This window comes from Copadichromis virginalis, linkage group LG16 (assembly GCF_057382275.1).
Source record: "Copadichromis virginalis isolate Kocher_CV1m ecotype Utaka linkage group LG16, C_Virginalis_male_GT1.1, whole genome shotgun sequence".
NCBI classification, from domain to species: Eukaryota; Metazoa; Chordata; class Actinopteri; order Cichliformes; family Cichlidae; genus Copadichromis; species Copadichromis virginalis.
The window spans coordinates 21,445,941-21,465,221 of NC_140633.1; the positions used below are offsets into that span (position 1 = coordinate 21,445,941).

General features: G+C 42.2%; 1 protein-coding gene across 3 annotated transcripts in view; it reads right to left on the reverse strand.

The window, feature by feature from the left end:
- The window catches only part of gsk3ba (glycogen synthase kinase 3 beta, genome duplicate a), a 35,448-nt gene that overhangs the window by 6,139 nt on the left and 10,028 nt on the right, over nt 1-19,281 (reverse strand). For 2 of the 3 annotated variants that reach the window (XM_085433756.1, XM_085433759.1), the window contains exons 3-8: nt 12,865-12,948; nt 5,549-5,659; nt 3,839-3,969; nt 2,321-2,427; nt 2,012-2,109; nt 1,800-1,907 (exon numbers count right to left, since the gene is read on the reverse strand). In XM_085433756.1, the coding sequence (XP_085289882.1) occupies nt 1,800-1,907; nt 2,012-2,109; nt 2,321-2,427; nt 3,839-3,969; nt 5,549-5,659; nt 12,865-12,948 (639 nt within the window). The remainder of the gene's footprint in view (nt 1-1,799; nt 1,908-2,011; nt 2,110-2,320; nt 2,428-3,838; nt 3,970-5,548; nt 5,660-12,864; nt 12,949-19,281) is intronic. The other variant, XM_085433757.1, reaches the window with a different exon arrangement.

The window sequence follows — 19,281 nt, forward strand, 5'->3', positions numbered from 1 at the left end:
TGCACCAGACTGGGAAGAGTGAATCTACAATAGGCAAGCAGCTTGGTGTGAAAAAATCAACTGTGGGAGCAATCATCAGAAAATGGAAGACATACAAGACCACTGATAATCTCCCTCGATCTGGGGCTCCACGCAAGATCTCATCCCGTGGGGTCAAAATGATCATGAGAACGGTGAGCAAAGATCCCAGAACCACACGGGGGGACCTGGTGAATGACCTGCAGAGAGCTGGGACCAAAGTAACAAAGGTCACCATCAGTAACACACTACAACGGCAGGGAATCAAATCCCGCAGTGCCAGACCTGTTCCGCTGCTGAAGCCAGTGCATGTCCAGGCCCGTCTGAAGTTTGCCAGAGAGCACATGGATGATACAGCAGAGGACTGGGAGAATGTCATGTGGTCAGATGGAACCAAAGTAGAACTTTTTGGTATAAACTCAACTCGTCGTGTTTGGAGGAAGAAGAATACTGAGTTGCATCCCAAGAACACCATACCTACTGTGAAGCATGGGGGTGGAAACATCATGCTATGGGGCTGTTTTTCTGCCAAGGGGACAGGACGACTGATCCGCGTTAAGGACAGAATGAATGGGGCCATGTATCGTGAGATTTTGAGCCAAAACCTCCTTCCATCAGTGAGAACTTTGAAGATGAAACGAGGCTGGGTCTTCCAACATGACAATGATCCAAAACACACTGCCCGGGCAACAAAGGAGTGGCTCCGTAAGAAGCATTTGAAAGTCCTGGAGTGGCCTAGCCAGTCTCCAGACCTCAACCCCATAGAAAATCTGTGGCGGGAGTTGAAAGTCCGTGTTGCTCGGCGACAGCCCCAAAACATCACTGCTCTCGAGAAGATCTGCATGGAGGAATGGGCCAAAATACCAGCTACTGTGTGTGCAAACCTGGTAAAGACCTATAGTAAACGTTTGACCTCTGTTATTGCCAACAAAGGTTATGTTACAAAGTATTGAGTTGTATTTTTGTTATTGACCAAATACTTATTTTCCACCCTGATTTACGAATAAATTCTTTACAAATCCTACCATGTGGATTCATGGATTTTTTTTTCACATTCTGTCTCTCACAGTTGAAGTGTACCTCTGGTGCAAATTACTGACCTCTGTCATCATTTTAGGTGGGGGAACTTGCACAATCGGTGGCTGACTAAATACTTTTTTGCCCCACTGTATAAATTTAATATAAAATTCAGGACTGACTTATTCAAAATTGGAGAAATAAAAAAACCCTTACTCTCAGTTAAGGATGCCAGTTGTCTGGCTGATGTGATTTGGTCAAGACTCTCACTAAACATTTAAACAAAAGCATCTTTGGCAGCATCAACACCAAGAAATCACACAACTGCATGGCACGTTCGGGAACACTGAGAAGGATTTCAAGGCCTTCATCCATCGCCCCCCCCCCCGAGTTTGAAACAGTTGATGCAAAAAAAGTACACGGCGCCTCAGATTCGTTGCCTGGTGCTCAATATTTGATTTGCACATCCGCACATTGCTGCTAGCTACCAGTCAGCACATCTGCTCTGAGCACGAGTGCTGCTGATTCCATAATCTCGATCTGAGGGAGATAAGTCTGAGCTGAGTTCAGTAAATTTTCAGTAAATGCAAATTCTTTGCATCTTTTATTTTTTAGAACTCTGTGCATTTATGGCATTAACTATTTCACATGCAGGTCTGTTAGATGAAGATGATGATGTTGGATGGTTGCGAAGCATGCAGGCAAAACAGGAATGGCAGAATGCTTTTGCGGTGGATCTTAAAGAAGTAAAAGGGCTCCTGTACCTGTTGACTCACCTTAGTCCATGGATGTGCCTTGATCTGGGGGAATTTGAATTCAGTGTAGTTGGGGTTCATCTCACGGATCTGCTCTCGGGTCGGGGTGCCGAGAACCTGAAACACACGGGTGGAACCATTAGCCCGAGTAATATTACATCCAACTTGAAGCTGTATTTGTTTGGGAATATTGGAATACTCTCGGTTAGTACGGTCATTACCTTGATGATTTCCACCAACTGGTCCACTCCGCTGTCACCAGGGAAGATCGGCTGTCCCAGGAGCAGCTCTGCCAGTACACAGCCGGCTGACCACACATCTAAAGGACAAGGCAGGAGTCCGATTGTAAAAGCAGAAGAGGAGCAATGACGACTTGCTGTAAAGCTTATAAACTCCTTTGAGTGCTGAACCAGAGTAGAAAAGCACTATATAAGAACCAGTCCATTTATCATAAGTAACACACGATCTCATAATTTCCTGATGAATGTGCATGTGTCAGGCAGCGAGAGTTGTTGCTCGAGTTAGCCTACCTATGCTGGAAGTGTAGTCAGTGGCACCAAAGATCAGCTCAGGGGCTCGATAGTAGCGAGAGCAGATGTAGGACACGTTAGGCTCTCCACGGACCAGCTGCTTAGCGCTGCACACAAAATCATAGCAAATAATCATCATCACCACCATCTGCATACTTCAAAAAAAAGGGAAAAAATGAACCTGAAGAAACACCCAGTACTGAGGATTTACACGTGTGATAAAACCTCAGTGGACTTCATATCCAATCAAACACACAGCTAAAAGGAAGATTTCTACATTTCTGCTACAAATATAATCAGCATTTATGCTAACGAATGAAAAGTAAATAAATCATCTGTTTTCGACAACGCACGCTGATCTCAGTTTGACTTTTGCACACTTTCTAGAGCCTTTATAATGCGCCTGAAAACAGCTCCCACATTATTATGTTGCTGGATTTAGGCGTTGCATTCTCCATGGCATTGTTTTGATACGTTTAAGCAACATTTATTACGACATTTTCACTCCAGAGGTGGTTCACGTTTTTCCACTAACAAACTGAACAAATTGGACAGTTGGTTGAAAGTCTTCTACAGCACATCCCAAAGCTTCTCAGTGGAGATACAGTCTGGACTCTGTGTGAAAATGATGTCTCGTGCTCTCTCAACTACTCTTTTCACAATTTAAACCCAGTGAATCCTGACATTGTCATCTTGGAATGTGCCCGTTCCATTGAACAAGGAAAAAACCTGATTATTCGGCACGTTCAGGTAGCCGCTGTCCTCATGTTTGGGCAGATAATGTTGCTGAACCTAGACCTGAGACACTGAAGCAACCCCAGATCATAACACTGCTTCCACAGGCTTGTAGGGCAGGTACAGGTATGATGACAATGATGGTGGCTGCATCACTTTTATCTACCTCTCTTCAGGGTACAGTGTGCTCATCTCCCAGGAACAGAGTAAACCTAGACTCATGGCACCACATGACTTTAACTATGGCCTCACCTATTTTCTCAGTTCAACCAGGCAGCCACACAGTGTGCATCAGCTTAAGGGTGAAACTCTTCAAAAGGAAGAGAGTAACATTTGGGGAAACAGACTGACTAGGTATGTTTAGAGCTGGAGACTGATTTCATTCTCATGCTCATAAATATAAAGTCATATGAGAAGAGATGTAAACAGGGGTCAGTCTCGTTTGCTTAATTCCAACATGATCTGGTGTAAGAATGATGTACAGCAGTGTTACAGGGCCTTTTTCTTGGTTGTGCATAGTTACAGTGTGTGATTTGCTGTCTTCAGGACACTGCTAAATACTGAGGATGAGCAGCAATGTTACTTAGAAGCCTTCTGAAACCTTCACACAGATCCAGAAGACCCATTCCTTTATTTCCACTGTCCATGCTAAGCCAAGCTAACTGGTTGCTGGCGCTCACTTTTTATGTTATCGGACATCACAGCGGTACCAATGTGAACATCTTTTGTAAATGCCAAGAAAAGAAAAAACTCAGATCAGTGTAAAACATGACTGTCCCTCACCTGCCAAAGTCACAGAGCTTAAGAACAGCCGTCTCTGGATCCAGCAGCAGATTCTGGGGTTTGATGTCCCGATGGCAGATACCAAACGAGTGAATGTAGGCCAGGCTCCTGAAGAGCTGGTACATATACAACTACACAGGAAAACACACACACAAATACACACACAGAGGTTAGAGAAACAGCAAACTTCCATTACAGCACTAAAATATAGAAACTCTGGGCTGTATTTCAGCTCCAGAGAATGAGTTTTACAGCAAATGTTTAGACTCCAGTTTCACACACTGTTTCTTTTAACTCCTAAACATTGTCACTCAGCTTTTGTAGAGATAAAATTAAGTATATGAAGTGTTTTTATAGACACACACGTTTTAAAATGAAAGCAAATTTTTAAATCCAAACTCATTTCTTGTTTCAAATTTGCCGCCTCAGGTCAATCTATTCTTACAAATAAGATCAAAAAATGTTTTACTTGTTAACACAGTGAACTAGTTGTTTAATCCTAATTAATATTACAATGGTGGATTTACTTTCAAAGAGAACTGAGCAGAGAATTTGCTCAGTGGAACAGCAGGTGTAGTAAACAGTAGGTGTGCTTTATTTTTAATTGCTTCATTGATACAGAAAAGTCCTTCAGATGGAGGTTTTTTTGTGCCTCTGCTAATTATTCCCAATTTGTTTCGCACATCTGTCATCTAAGTAAGTCCTAAAAAGTAGCATCTCATGTGTGCACACACGATGCAAACCAACAAAGCAGTAAAGTTTCACATTGTGTAAAAGAAATCTGAAGACAGAGATTGTTTCTGAGATTTTTTATGATTTTTAGCTAAATCTAAGATCTGTACAAAACACAACGTTAAAAAGTTAGTAAAAGTCGTCTACGGGCAAAAATAGATGGGATATGCAAGGACAAAAATTTTCATTTGTTGAGCTGTTTATATTTAGTGTTTAGCAGTGAAGCTCTCAAAATATGATAAATTAGCTTTTATCAAAAACAAGCTGATAACACAGCTCAGTGAAATCTGGATCTTATGATGCTGGATGAAAACTGAGCCCCATAATCAACTAGAAGAGTTAAGCCACATTTTATACCAACACAGCTGTTTAATAAAAAAATGTTTTGATTTGATAATATTCTTTCTGTAGAAAAAAGAAAAATACGTACTTTAAGAAATGTGAAGATAAAGGACACATAGTGGGGTAGTGTGGTTAAAGTGGACCTACAAGCAGCTTGTCTCATATTAAAAGTATAACAATTCTCCAAGCCCAAATTTATCACGACTGATTCACACACAAAAAGCCCGCACCCCATTTTACTGATATATCTACAGTCTTTATACTTGCAGCTTTCACCAGACTAACTCAGATTTAACTAAGTTGCTGTAACTACCGGTAAGAATTACCAGAGATATTCGATTAACTATTATGTATTTCAGAATTGTTACATGGTCATCTCATAGTACATCCGCCCATGCTCCGTTTTAACCTTCTGTTTACAAAGAGATACCAATCAGAAGTAAGCAGGATTAAAGGAAGGCTTGCTAAAGCGAACTGTTTCAGTCAGTGGATAAACCAAGGAGCTCCACCAATGAGGATTGTTTTGAAAGTTACTATAGTAGACTCCAAGAATAAAAAATATGAGATTGGAAACATGTCCGTCAAGTTCACTTTAAACTGTGTTTTTCAGCCTTGTTAAACAGACAGAGCTTTTACCTTCACATAAACCATAGGCAGAGTCTGTTTGGCTCGGCTGTAGTGTCTGGCCACTCTGTAGACGGTCTCAGGCACGTAATCCAGAACCAAATTCAGATACACTTCATCTTTCTGTCGGTGAGAAGCAACAATAGAAAAGAAAAAAACATGGTTACACTGACAGAAATCATGTAAACTGTATAGAAAAGACACTTGTAATCTAAACATGTTAAGAAAAACAACACAATCTTGGAAAATGCATGAATTTAACTCAAAACTTGTGATCTAAATATGTATCCCCATCCTATTACCCTGTCTCTCTCCTCTTAGCTGTGATGCATCTTTTCCTAAGAAAGAAGCCGTATTCATGCTGATGTAATTGATGCTTTCTTGCAGCCTAACTGGGAATCCATTGTATCTCTCCCTGTGGGCAGGAAGCACACAACCGTGCGTCATAACGGCCGTTGCCCCGACAGTGGCCGCAGACAGTGATATCATTTCCTTGTTTCCTGGTTGGACGAGACCAGTGCTGGAGGGCGGGGTTGTGTACATTGAACTCTGGAGCGCACTGACCATGAAAGGATGCTGTATCTGGGGGGTTCTCCACCCAATTATTCTTAGACTTCCCATTTCCTTTAAATATGGCCAGAATGAGCCCAAAGTAAGCCATTAGAGTGTCTTGAGGAACTCAAGCTTGGGAGGCTGTAAATCATATAAGGCTAAAATGCAAGAGTTAAGAAATACTTTAAAAATTCAGGAGGAAGGTTACTCACAAACGCATACGTGACGCATTGACAACTAGCCTGCTCAGGCTCTGATTGCATGCTAGGAGGAACAGCAGAGGCCTCTGCATAAAACACTATGCCCATGTTGAGGGTGATGTGAATAAATCAGCACTGAGTGATCAGTGGTGTTTTTTGGAAAATGTCCATCATCAGAAGAAGTGTCTTCTTCTAAGCATTTAATGCTAACAATAAAACCAGTAACAGAATACCAGTAGTAGTAACAATGTAACAAACTGAGCACTTTTCTAGAAGACAAACCTGGAATTTATATATTTTTCATGCATTCTCTACAAAATATTAGCACAACCACAGTCCTGCTGTCTCTCTTAATACTTTGACTTCCCTCCCATCTGCATAAATCATTCAACAGCCACTTAATCACAAATTGTGGTCTTATGAAAAATGCCCAAACCACTGGACAGAGCAAATTTGATCTAATATTGCTCAAACTAGAGCAAGCTGAGCTTTAGTGGAGGGGACTTTTCTCACCAGGGTATTGGTACACATTTGATGCTCTAGTAAGTATTCATAGCACCAAAATGGTGAGGCGGGACTAACCCAAAATAAACTACACAGGCCATGTTGTAGTGAAGAAACATGGCAGCCATGCAACACTGCGGGCCACTGATGTGTTTTAAATACAGCTGAGGTATATGAAGCAGAGCGAGAAGCTAAACCTGGCCATCGCTTTATTGATGGTGTTGCTTTTCTTTCAAGGGATTTGCTGATGCAGTATTTAATCTTTGCAACACAACTGACTCGCCTTCAAAATATAAGTTGTGTGCGTTCACTGTTTATCACTGGCAGAAGGCTCCTTCACTCGTTTCAAACATAAATGTAAGATAAAGTGTAAATGGACTTCACATGGGTGTGTCTTCTGTGTAGGCGCATGTAATACTGTGATAAACTGCATTTTTGATAACAGCGGCCCATCGCCCACACTGTAACTGCATCTGCAAAGCTATATACCTCATGTGTTCCCTCATCATGACATCTTTGAGAGGATCAGTGGGCGGTGAGCGCATACTGCTACATGTAATCATGTAGCACTGACTGGTATTGAACAGTATCTGCACAGACACCCATGAGACATCCCTCTTTGAGTAAAAAAAATAAATAAATAAATCTGAGCTTTTAAATTGCACTTTAATTAAATTATTCCTTGCTTTCTTCTCTCCCTCCTATCTAGTCTGGGACTGAGTGTCTGGATTCCTTTTGCCTCCTTTTCCCCATCTGTTAGCAACGCTGCCCAACATGCAGCTTAGGCGCTGGCTCCCTGCAGGTCTGCAAAGCAAAATGAGTGAGCTGGGCCTGTGAAGAGCCTCCAGACAGACTGTGCGGTACACTTCTGTCAGCTCAGTGTCCTGCTTTGTCCTGACAGCTCTCTCCTGTTCACACTCAGATGACTGGACACATACACAGACAGCGAGCGAAGTACAGGGCCTTGACTCCTGGAAGACAGATGGACAGGCACGCACAGGGTTTCCGATACTGGTGAGTATAGCTTCATTTACAAACTGATCCATCACTGGCATCGCGTTCACTCCTTAGCACGCGATCTCTGCGTGCCTTTCTCTTCTACCAATCATAGCACACAGCCATCCCTCGTTCACCAGCAAAACTCCCATTGATAAGAATTGTGACGTCTGGAGAGCCCATTACACCTCCTTCTGGTGCCACTAAAGCTATATTTAGCCTAGCAACAGCGATGACTCACTTCCTGCCTCACTACAAAGCCACTTCCTTGGCTTGTTCCCGGAGGTTAGCCAGGCAGGATCCGATTGGCTCCTTGTTCACTCCCAGCTAAGCAACCCAGCCTCTAATTTGGTGAGAAAACCTGGCTACGCTATCTGTCAGTAAGCTTAGCAGTCTTCAGTATGTAACGCACAGTTTGCATGTCAGTCTTCACAAGCAAAGCTTTTATTAGCATGTGTGTTTGCGCTTCTGTGTTGACATTATGAAGCATATTTAAATGCATATTATGGGAGGAAATTACACAACTGTGAGCGCAAATGAGTCTGTGAAATCAAGGAAGGCAGACAGCGGCACAGACGGAGCTCGAGCAAGATGTGAGGGACGTTAACTGAGTCCTTATTTTGGCCCACGCTAATGAAGGCTGCAACATGGCACTACGAATCTAAGAATAAGTCTTTAATATGTGCAGGAGCAATGCCAGATATGTCAGCCACAGCCATAAACTCTCACCTGTCTCTCACTGGCTCCTGGGAAATCCAGTGGCAGCTCTACCAGATTCATTATCTAGATGCAAGGCTATTCAACCACAGTGTCTCTATTAAAATCTGGAATCACTGATTTAATAGCTCAAAAAAAAGCCAGAAAGAAACAGAAAGCTACACTGGTATGTTATCCACAGCCGGATCAACCAGTCAGGAGGACCGGAGGCAGAAGAGGTGCCCCTGGGCCTATTCGTTTTGTATGTTTACACAACCATCCTTCAGCTGAACTCATAAATAGCCACACAGGCTCATTGTCAACCCATCAGTTCATAAGTTCACTGCACTTCATTTAAAAATATGCACCATCCAAGTGCAACATAATCTAACATAATAAATAACTGAAAACTTGATGTAGATTTATTTCTCATACAGAAAATACACATTTTTTTATTTTGTCTTTTAAAAATCAGTTGTTAAAAGTCCTTTAAAGGCACCAGCAACAAATACCACAAAAAACCAGAGCAGTTCCCTTTTCCTTTCCAGCTAATTCACCAAGCACGCAAGGTTGTTGAGTCATTCACGTCACTTAAATCTGTTTGTGACGTGCACGTCTTTCTGCTTATCAGACAGCATCTGAAAGCGTCTGCTTCATATCTGAAGTAACTCGTTGCAGTATTAATGGAGAGGCACGCACTAGACTGTGGTTTCTCTTGTCGCCAGTTTCTGAGCCCACAAAAAAAAAGAAAAAGGAAAGACTGATGTGAGGAATGCCCTCAACAAGAATCACAATAACAAGAAGAAGAAGAAGAATGTATGCCTCCAACAACTAGTCAGGGTTACATTCTTAATCACCCAGACTGATTATAAATGTGGAGAAGAAATAGTGGACACCAAAGATTAGGGCCTCCAATTCAGTATCATTCAGTATAACAGATTAACAAAACTCAGTGGGAGCAATAAATATGATTTGGGTTTTTGACAAAACAATAACAGGGGGTGAAATTTAGTTTTAAGCTTTGTGTGTGCTGGAGTCGTTCCTCTGAGTTTATTATATATCTGCAACATCACAGAGCAGCAGGATTCATCCATCAGCGTCACTTATGCACGTGGCACAACAATAGCTTTATTAATTACGTACAATATATTTTCCCCAACATGGAAACGTTTTTCCGACAGGAATCAAAATCTAATAGGATGTGACACAGCGTACTTTGATTTGCTCACTTTGTAAGCTGCAGTATAAAAAAAGATGTATTAACTAAAGTCTAAAGAGAGTTCCATGTTAACAAAACTCATCATCGTTACACATCCCTCCTGAATCCTGTCTGAATCACATAATGATGTCAGTTTTAAGACACTGTTGAAGTCAGGAAAGTTACAATGCCCACGTTAGAAAAGTGCATCTGTTGCACATCGTTAAATTAACTGGACATGATCAAAGTGATTTCCAACACTAATGTATGACATTAACCAAAGTCACAGCTCTATCATTAAGTTACCATTTCTTTACACCATTGTAATGTACAAGTCTATTCTTATGTTTAATTGGGGGCGTAATTGGGGGCTCGTCCGGGATTTGAACCCAGGACCTCTCACACCCCAAGCGAGAATCATACGCCCAGACCAAATTGTATGCATTTCATAGTCCTCAATAAACTCCTACACTTTTTAGAGTTACACCTTTTCAACTGCTTATTAATGCAAATATCTAATCAGTCAATGATATGGCACCAACTTAAACTGAGTATCAGAATGGGGAGAACACTGATTAAAGTGTCTTTCAATGTGGCGTTGTTGTTGGTGCCAGACAGGCTGAGTTTTTCAGAAACTGCTGATCTCCTGGGATATTCCCACACAGCCATCTCTAGGGTTTATAGAAAATGGTCTGAAGAAAAAAAAAAAAAAAAAAGAGAATATTCTGTGAGCGGCAGTTCTCTGGGCGAAAATATCCTGATCCTCGCCAGAGGAGAATGGCCAGATTTCTTCGAGTTCATAGGAAGGCAACAGTAACTCAAATAACAAAAGCAGAAGAGCATCTCTGAATGCACAACACATTAAATCTGGAAGGAAATGGGCTACAGCAGCAAAAGAGCACGCTGGGAGCTGCTCGTGTCAGCTGAGAACAGAAAACTAAAGCTACAGCTGACAAAGGCTCAACAAAACTGGACAACAGAAGATTGGGGGGGAAAAAATACCAGATGGTCTAAGATTCCTCACTTTCTGTTGAGAGGTCTCAGTGGATTCTTCTGTGGATCCATCCTGCTTGCTATCAGTGGTTTTGGCTTGATGATGGTGTAAAGATGAGGGGGGTGTTTTCTTGGCACACTTTGGGTCCCTTAGTACCAGCTGAGCATTGTTAAAACACCACAGCATGTCAACATGGACCAAAGTCAATGAGGAATGTTTCAAGTGGCTTATTTATTCTAAGACACAGAGAATTAGGGTAGTTCTGAAGACCAAAGGTGGTCCTAGTGCTAGATGTGCCAGTGGAAGTTGCAAGTGAGAGTGCAAGTTAATTTTAATGCAGATTCGTCACCTATGAACAATTAATTAGCTGGTTTTTGAACTCTGCCTCTCATATTTCTAATCACCGTTCAGTCAGTAACCTGAAAATGAACTGAACTTTGTCTTCAAGTCTGTTACAACAGAAAAAAAAAAACTGTAGTGTCAATCTGCTGCCAAGAATGTTATCTTAATTTTTTTCATGTTACTGAAAGCAATCAGTGTGTAAATATATGTGATTTTAAGAAGAAATGCAGCACAGGGCAGCTACATGTCAGCAGAGTACGTTCCAAGCACCCTCTGAGCGATTTCATAGTTAAAAGTCAAGCGACTATGCTTCCCTGCCTACGCTGTTTGGACCGGTGGCCTTCTGTTTAAACACAGCATTATACAAGTGGTTAAAGGGTAAAAGCAAAAGCACACTGTGTGCATCAGGCACGCCACATGCCAGCACTTATATAAGACTACCTGTGCACACACTGACAGCTACTGTAGCAACAGTCCCTGCCTGTCTCACAGCTGCACCCAACATGAACCCTCATTTCAGGACACCAGTGGCACCTACACACCTGACCTCTTCTCATGTCATCTCTTTGTCTATGTCTTTTTTCTTCCCGTACTTATTTTAAACCCATCTGCCATCAATCCATCAACATGCCTGAAACTCTCCATCCCTTTCACATTGCCTTTTGGCTACTTCACTACCTCTCAGCAGCTCTATGGGTGGTAAAATCCCATACCAAAAACATGGTGCCGGTCTCCATAATTAGACATGGTGAGGAGAGGGCGAAGAGAAGGGGTGGTGGGGGGGACTTATACAAGAAAGTGATGTAAAGGTGGATGCAATGGTACAGTCACATGAAACTTGTGCAATATAAAAAAAAGTTGGCAGCGTGTTAGGTGATTTGTGTAACATGTCGCCTGGGGCGTTGTGTCAGTATACCAAGAATTCAGTGGGTGTGTGACGAGAGCCTGGGACAGGCTTGGAGCTTGCACGGCGCGGAAGGGAGAGCTCGAGTGGATCTATAATTAGCCGATGCCCTCTGACCATCTCACCGTCCACTCCCCTCCCTTCAAACCTTAACAGCTTTCCTTGGTGTCGCTAGGTGAGCAACAGGAAAGCATTCCTAACTGCCGTGTCATGGGTATAGTCCCGACAGCATGTGAGCCAAGTCCACGTGGTTCTATATTTGACACACAGACCTTTGCCCGTTGTAAGCTAGCTGAATGACATAGCACAGCCGTGTAGTCTCCAGGGGACCTCTGATGTTCGGCGAAGACCGACAGCAGGGCACAGAGAGGGACTTTCCAGGCAAGATATGTACTATTGTATTTATTACAGCTAAGCTGGCCAGGAGAAAACATTAAAAAATAAAAATAAAAAAAACAGGAAAACAACAGATTCCAAAATACAACAAAATGACCTGTGAATGGGACTCAGTGAAATAAGCTATGAGTCCAGTCCCTTTAAACACAGAACAAGTTGATTGAGCTAGAAAATGCTCAACTGCTTCTGAAAGTACAGCGTCCACAGAGCACATTTAGTGTATACTCTGTAGAAGAGGCTGGTGTTATGCTACTGCAATCAGAGTCAATAAATTGAATTTTAGATCTTCTTTTATTTTGTTTAGAAGACCCCAAGATACCTTAAAAAGGCCCATAAAAGAGGAATCTAAGCAAGGCTCGTCCTTGAATACGCTTCCTCAGCCACAAGGTGCGATACTTTTCCAAGGATGGAAAAAATAGATTATGCTGAACAGTCAATTTAAACAGATGGCTGTTAATATTTTTTCCTGTATATTTGTGCAGAATTAAATATGCATCCTCCCACGGTCAGATGAAGAATTAGAAGAAGCACACCGAGCCGACTCACCTTGTCTCCACTGGAATAGAAGAAGTAGCGCAGGCGGACTATGTTGCAGTGGTCCAGTTTCCTCATGATCTGCAGCTCACGATTCTGAACAAAAGAAGAAAACAAAACAGAAAAAGCGTGAGAGATACTTCATGTTTATGCTTCAGACAGCTTTCATAACACAGTTGGTCTAAAGAGGGTCAGGAGATCATGAAAGCTTTCCACTGAACCTTTAGCACACTGTGGAGAGTTCCTTTTGAGCTTTTTTTAAACAACTAGATGTCAGAAGCGTTACGTGTCAGCCTCAGTGGGTTCAACAGCAACGAGTGCAGTTTGGACAAGCCAAACGTTTAACATAAACCATCAACCTTATATTGCTTATGACTGTCTTATGACAGAAAACGCATTCCGTTAGTCAACTGGTTTCACAATAGCATCACTGTGGCAGGTCAGTGTGTTACCAAGACAAACACTTCCACAGGGAGGGGAAGAGAGCAAACAAAAAAAAAGGTTGCATGCCATCGATTCCCATTTAAAGCACCAGCACCTACAGAAAATGGCCCCAGAAAAAGAGTTGTCCAAAAAAAAAAAAAGATGTTCAGAAAGGTTCGAGTAAAGCTCTGGGCCCTGTAGTCAGACAATCCAGAGGCCGAGAAAAAAAATGTCAGACCACTCCATCTGTATTCATATACAGTGTTTCCATACATAAAAAGGTTGGGCGTATGGATTTTCTCAAAGGTTGGGCAGGAATTCAAGCATTACAAAAAGCTTTAACAGCTCCATTATAGTCCACATTTGCTCCCATTCTCCATTTTCCTTCCTCCTCTTTTCCACAGTGCTCAGTGTTGACTAAAGTGCTTGTGTAACATTGTGTGGCCCCGGTGTCGAGAAAGAAATGGAGGGTAACAAGCATATGGAGAACTAACACAGAGATCAGAGAAGAAAGCTCAGTACAGGGACAAAGTGGAAAAGAAACGCACCATCAGTGTGCAGCAGTGAAGCGGACTCCTTACGTAATATTCTGACTTTTGGTTAGAAGTCCTGCAATTTGAATGAGTACATTTTAATATTTTCAATTAGAAACGTATTAGAGCAGCATATTCTATAGCTGTGATGTGGGTTTTCAGTGAAGCTGTCCACTTGTAGATGTACAAAAGAACTGCCGCCCACATTTACTTTCTTTTTGTATTTGATGAAGGCTAGCAGCTTCTGGGAAAAATATGATTACATTCAGAAACCAAGCGCTGTGACTTTGGTGACATAAAGATGGCAAATATAGCCACAATGATCAGTATGCAGCATGCTTTTAATGGAAAAAAAAAATCAGATGTACATTTCCACTCAAAGAAACTCAGCAGCTTCCTGTCTAATTCCCCTGTAACCAGACTGGTTACAGAGTTAATTCACAGACAAAGTTATTAAGGAAGCACAGAATTGCATGACTGTCCAGCTGACTAACAAGCTACCAGAGCAAGTGTCAACCACTCAACATCATGTCTGAACTTGTCTAAAGACAGGTTTCACGATTGGCTTAGAAGCACCGCATGCAAATCATCTTTGTGTTGTTTAAATTGGATGCACATGTGATGGCAAAAGAAACTACTTTGTGAGCTTTGGACTTTAAACAGAGAGTGATCAGTTGAAACTACGAAGTTAAGAGACTGTTGTGCTTTTAAGCAACTTATCCATCCACAAATTGTCTAGTATCATTGTGAGTAAAAACACATTATGTAGGAATACACAACTACTTATTGAAGGTTCTTCTCTTTGCTCTTCTGTAATAAGGAGGCTTAACATAAGTGCTACTATTTAGTATATAACACAGCAGCTAGAGATTTAATCTTCCTCTTTGACTAATCTAATGATTAACTAAAATTTATAGTATTATTTAACAGTGGCTTTGATAACTGTTTAACTTCTTAAGTCCAAGTCAAGACGATCATTACAAAAGCCTCTAAAAGCCTCCAGACTGGCATCAACTGGTTTTGCAGCTCAGTGTAAGATAGCAGAATGGGTAAGTTTGTTCATTATATGCAACAACACACAAAAAAATGCCAATTCCTCAAACCAAAAGATTTTAAGCTCATAGTTTTGCCTGTAAATCAGTGGTTTTCGTAAAAAGAAATATGGATAAACGTGGTTGACAAAACACTGCGTGGTTTGAACTGTCTGTCTGAAGCTGTGACTCATGAAAAGTCCCTTACGTGGGTCGGGATGATGCTTGCAGCTGTCCTTGTCTTTATAAGGCTTTAAACCCATGTTAGCAGGGTTAGGTCCTCTCCACCTAAACAACAGCAGCACAACAGAGCATCTGGTAGCTCAATAGCCTCCTGCAGACAACCCCCCAGTCTAATTCACTTAAGCTGATGCAAATCATCCCCACAGTCTTCCCCCTGCTTTTTTACCCTTTACGCAGCCACGACAACCAAACACACACACACACACACACAACCCCCCACATCACCGAGTGACATCACTGCACACGGGGTCAAAGACCGGCCGCAGGCAACGCCCTCGTCTTTTTTGTGCTGGAGTGTCCGAGGGTGTGTCTCTGTGTGAGAGACAGAGAGAGAAACAGTAGCATATGGAGGAGGAGTGGGAAGGCTGTCGAGTAAAGCCCAACCCAGCTCCAGTTATACTGCAGTCCATCCTGCTGACCTATCATCCCCCAGAGTGTGAGCGGCACAGACAGCAGAGACCGAGAGGAAAGAGAAAAATGACTTGATTTGCAGCGGCTGCAAGGACTACACCTGAGAGCCTCGCGCAGCTGATGCTGCCAAAACCAAACCGCATCCCAAAAAGATTAAGAACGCCAAAGCCACAGAACAATACAACCTTCGCAAACACGAGCCCTGTCCTACTATAGTTATTCCCATCTCATACTTCCAGATGAGTCAACCAGTTCCTTGGTTTTGTCGTTTTAAATGGCTTCCTACAGCACCAATGTAGATTTTGGATTGTGTTTGGGAATTATACGGAGCTGTCATTGTGGGAGAACATAAGTTGATTATAAATACTGTAATGCACTTGTACAATCAAACAAATGAAAAAAATGATCAATCTGATGTGGTTTAAATATAAATAATGAGAAGAAATGTTGTTTATGTATAAGTTAAATGCAATTAAAATAGACCTGCGGTCCCTCTCAAGCCCACTCAAACTGTAAATCATCCAAAATAAAAGAACAAAGGGGTTTCTCTAAGTGTATTACTCAAAACTGTCAAACACACACTTATGAATTTAAAAAAAACCTACGGGGTTAAATTGATCAGGTTTCAGCTACAGAGTATTTACAGGATTTGTTATTTTTCTTTATTCGTTAACAATATTTACAAGTATCTGTCATCAGGCGTGCTCTCGGTCTGTGTGACAGCGAGGTCTAATGCGAGCATCCATTTTCCGATAGACTGATATGTGATCCCTCAGTTGGGATGGGAGAAGGACCCATCCCATAATGGACAACAAGAACACTGTGAGCCCACCAAAGCAGCCTCACAGTTAAACCAGAAGCCTATTCACATGATTACCCTGTTTGACTTGAATTGGGTGTGTGTGTGTGTGTGTGTGTGTGTGTGTGTGTGTGTGTGTGTGTGTGTGTGTGCGTGTGTGTGTGTGTGCGCGCGCGCCAGTGAGAGAAAATAAAACATTCACACATGTTGACTGGCATGGTTTACTCAACCCACGCTCACTTCACAGATGAGCACTAAATCAGACAGGAAAAAAGCAGAAGTGTGGACAAAAGGCTTTTGAAGTGGGGGAGAAGAAAATAGAACGCAGGTGTTTGTGTGTGTGTGTGTGTGTGTGTGTGTGTGTGCGCGCGTGTGTGTGCGCGCGCGCGCGCTGCATGCTTGACAGTCATGTGAAGAGTCTTAGCCCTCATTTGCTTCATTTTTCCTAACAAGCTGTTCATGAGGAGGACGTGCAGATGAGGCAGCGAGAAAGACGAGGCGGAAAGAGCGACAGCCAGCTGAGGCAGAGGGTCTTCTCTAAAGAGGAAACTGAACAATCAAACCAGCGTGAGCTTCACTGAGCTGTTTAAAAGAGGAGGCGGCCTGCTAGCACGTCATGCTAACCACAGGCTAACAGGAAGAGCAGGATGTGACTTCACCGGGGCCGGCACGCAGAGCCACAAAAAGACAGTGTGAGCGTCCGCAACGAGCACCGCGAATTTGGTGGCAGATGTCCGACCCCCTACACCATTAAGTGACATCATTCATCTTGTCTGGCTTCACAGAGCAAAGGACTAGCACATCCCGAGGAAAAGAAAAACTGTGCTGAATCTCCAACAGGTTAAACCCAGGGTTTTGAGTAGCTCAAGCATTTAGCTGAACCAGTTGGGTGAAAACGCTACAGGCAAATAGATTTGACTGAACTTTGTGAGCAGTTCTCACAGTTATGGGTAAAAAGAAAAAGAGCAGCGGGATGGGAGTCTACAAGACAACAGTGAGCGTTCTCCTCCTGGGAATAACGGACATAAAATGATGAGCGAGAAGGGAATAGCTCTGCCTTCCAAGCTTAAATCAAATATTAACAGACTTAATTCCCATTAGACATACTACTCATTTATTTATTTATAACAGGGGCATGTATGTAGTATGACACATAACCTACCCATTTATCATTGTCAATACAGTTTTAGTTCGTTTTTTTCCTCTTTTCTTCATGCCAGCATTTCATTTTGTATTTTCAGTTTTACTTTAAATGCATGTAAATGTGAACTGCTTCTCCTGGTTTGCAGCCATTGTTTACTGGAACCATAGTCTGACGACATAGCCCCTGCTATTTTTAGTAACGTCTGTGCTTTTTTCCCCCCTTTCCTCTAGTCAAATGTCTACAATTAAAGCATCTCTTGTCACACAGTGAAATAAAAGCTTATGGGTAGAACGTACACAAACTTTACAGCATCACAAGGTCAGAGATGTAAGGTATAAATTGTTTTTTGCAGTAATTTTACAGTTGAAATGTATCTCCTTTAATCATTGCAAAAACTTCTTATTTTTGCCTGTGAGGTTAGAAATTAAGTGTGAGTCCATTCAGAGCTGCAAAGTAATTGCTGTGCTTAGGCTGGAAGAGCCCAGTCAAACCAACCCCAACTCAGCTGGTAGTTGTTACTGTATTGAGTGTCTGTGTGTATGACAAATATATAGTCTCACACGACAATAGTGCACTCGTTTTTTTTAAGGTGTGACTTTCAGTTGTGGTTGGAATGGCAGCAACTCTAGAGGTCGGCTGGTGAGCCCCTGGTAACCTTCAGTTGCCGGGAAAAATGTGTATTCCCTACCTGGCTGACAAGTTGTTGGAGGTTGCTGGCTGTCGCTAGGGGTTGTCGATTGCGAAGACAGCGCTGCACCAAAAAACAAAACAAAAAAAATCCTCCTTGCGTGGCTAGCAGGCAGCCATGGTCACCCTTAGTTTGCATTGACACAAACACAAAGTTCAAGTTTAAGCCTAACATGTAAATTATACTCCTGCGTCAGATCTACATTGTAACGTACGCAATAACCGGAATCCTATTTCAACTCTACGCCAGACAGGCACCTCCTGAGAAACGTAACTACACGTTGGGTCGACGACCACAACCACTCGAGTGGTGTGAAAGGTTGCAGTGTGGAGATAAAAGGAGTTACTATGTAAGTTAAGACGTAAATTTCCTGCAGAAGCCTAAATTAAGCTTTACTGCTGACATGTTTCATAAAGGTGTAGCTTCTACTTTCAAGGCTAAGCGTCTTTGTTTCCATTTGTATTGTACTTTTCACTGTTTCACCACCAGTCTGTGCACAGCGGCACTGTTTGTGGACACGTTTGCGTCTCCCTTGCAAACTACAAGCTGTCTTATTGTAACCAAGACAATTCCAAGGAGGTAGCAACCACTCACCAGCATTTCCCGTAGCTTACAGTGGTTTCAGTTAATCAAAAAAAGGCTAGAAAGAGAGAGCATATTTCTCCCATATTGGCTTCCCTTCACTGGCTCCCTGCTAAATCCAGAATTGAATTCAAAACCCTGCTCCTCACATACAAGGTCTTAAATAATTAGGCCCCATCTTATTTTAATGACCTTATAGTACCATATCACCCTATTAGAGCACTTTGCTCTCGCACTGTATTTAAAAGTAGAATGGGAGGCAGAGCCTTCAGTTTTCAGGTCCCTCTTCTGTGGAACCAGCTTGCAGTTTGGATTCGGGAGACAGACACTATCTCTACTTTTAAGATTAGGCTTAAAACTTTCCTTTTTGCTAAAGCATATAGTTAGGGCTGGACCAGGTGACCTTGATTCTTCCTTTAGTTATGCTGCAATAGGTGTAGACTGCTGGGGGATTCCCATGATGCATTGAGTAGTTCTTCTTCAGTCACCTTTCTCACTCACTATGTGTTAATAGACCTCTCTGCACTGAATCATACTTGTTATTAATCTCTGGCTTTCTTCCACAGTATGTCTTT